Source organism: Sarcophilus harrisii, chromosome 6 (assembly GCF_902635505.1).
Source record: "Sarcophilus harrisii chromosome 6, mSarHar1.11, whole genome shotgun sequence".
Classification (NCBI taxonomy): Eukaryota; Metazoa; Chordata; class Mammalia; order Dasyuromorphia; family Dasyuridae; genus Sarcophilus; species Sarcophilus harrisii.
The window spans coordinates 252,148,344-252,149,493 of record NC_045431.1 but is presented as its reverse complement, the minus strand read 5'-3'; the positions used below and the strand labels follow the sequence as shown (position 1 = coordinate 252,149,493).

Here is a 1,150-nt window from a genome sequence, read left to right as displayed (position 1 = left end):
ATAGCATTCTGGGGAGAGTCACTGATGTGTAACAGATTTCTAAGAAAGAAAAATTTCCAAGGAAAAAATACATGGGCGTTTGGAGAGCAGCAGTGACTTTGGTAATGACAATGATGAGGCTATTTCCTAACAGGATACTTGTGTAGATAATTAAGAACATCCCAAAGAGAAATCCTTGGAGGTTGGGAAGGTCAGAAAATCCCAAGAGAAGGAATTCCACCACCATGCTGAAATTTGTTTCTGCCATTTTAACTTTTTATATCCAAATGAGAAAATTAATATGTTCATATTAACCAAATCAATATATTTCTTTGTACCACTCTCTGTTCTTATAAAATGAATAATTTGATTTGGTTTAGAGATACATGATCAGCAGTATTTAACTTGAAATACTGTAAGATTTCAAATTCATTTTAATTGTATGATCCCTTAATATAAAGGCACACAATTTCAGAGCCATAAGGGATGTCAGAAGCCATGTAATTCAATACATAGTAGGATATAATAGGTGATAGGGTTTATCACCATTCATCTGAAATATCAGTCATGCTATTTCTTCTATTTCTGGATTTTCATTGAAGGAACTATATATATACTGAGATTATCTTTAGTCTTTTCTCTATTGTTAAGAAATCTCCCAACACACATACTTTGTCTGACTTTCTGCCTTCCCTCATCTTGGTATTAATTCATAAATTTATTTTTCACACCTTTTTCCTCCTTTCTTCGATTTTGCTTTTTAGGTCCAATTCTTTAATTTCAAAAATATTTTCCAGAAAACCCCCCTCACAAAAAAACATACAATATCAACCAACCTGATTCACCCAATGACTGTTGTCTTCTACATATTAAAAATCCAACCTGCCAACATAAAGCAGAAACTGATTTCCTTTAAAAACAGAAAGCAGATGATCAGATGCATTTTTACTAGAATGCAATAAAAAAAAAAATGATCACAACATTATTTTTGAAAAATACATTATCCCCCTCCCAATAACTCATGAACTTTTGTAGTTTGTTTCTGTGTTCAAATCTTTGAAATTTCCAGTTCAATGAAATCTTTTTAATATTTTTTCAAACTATTGGTTTTGTAACTGATATTTTTCTTTTCTGTAAGAATTCAATGTTGAAATTCACATTTGAATATATG

The 1,150-nt window shown here is 31.0% G+C and overlaps 1 protein-coding gene across 1 annotated transcript in view; it reads right to left on the bottom strand.

Moving 5' to 3' along the window:
• Nucleotides 1–247, bottom strand: part of LOC100926783 (olfactory receptor 10AG1-like) — a 780-nt gene extending 533 nt beyond the window's left edge. Inside the window, exon 1 of the mRNA XM_003774463.4 lies at nt 1–247. This exon is cut by the window's left edge and continues 533 nt beyond it. Within this exon, the coding sequence (XP_003774511.4) occupies nt 1–247 (247 nt within the window).
• Between the last annotated feature and the right edge of the window lie 903 nt (nt 248–1,150).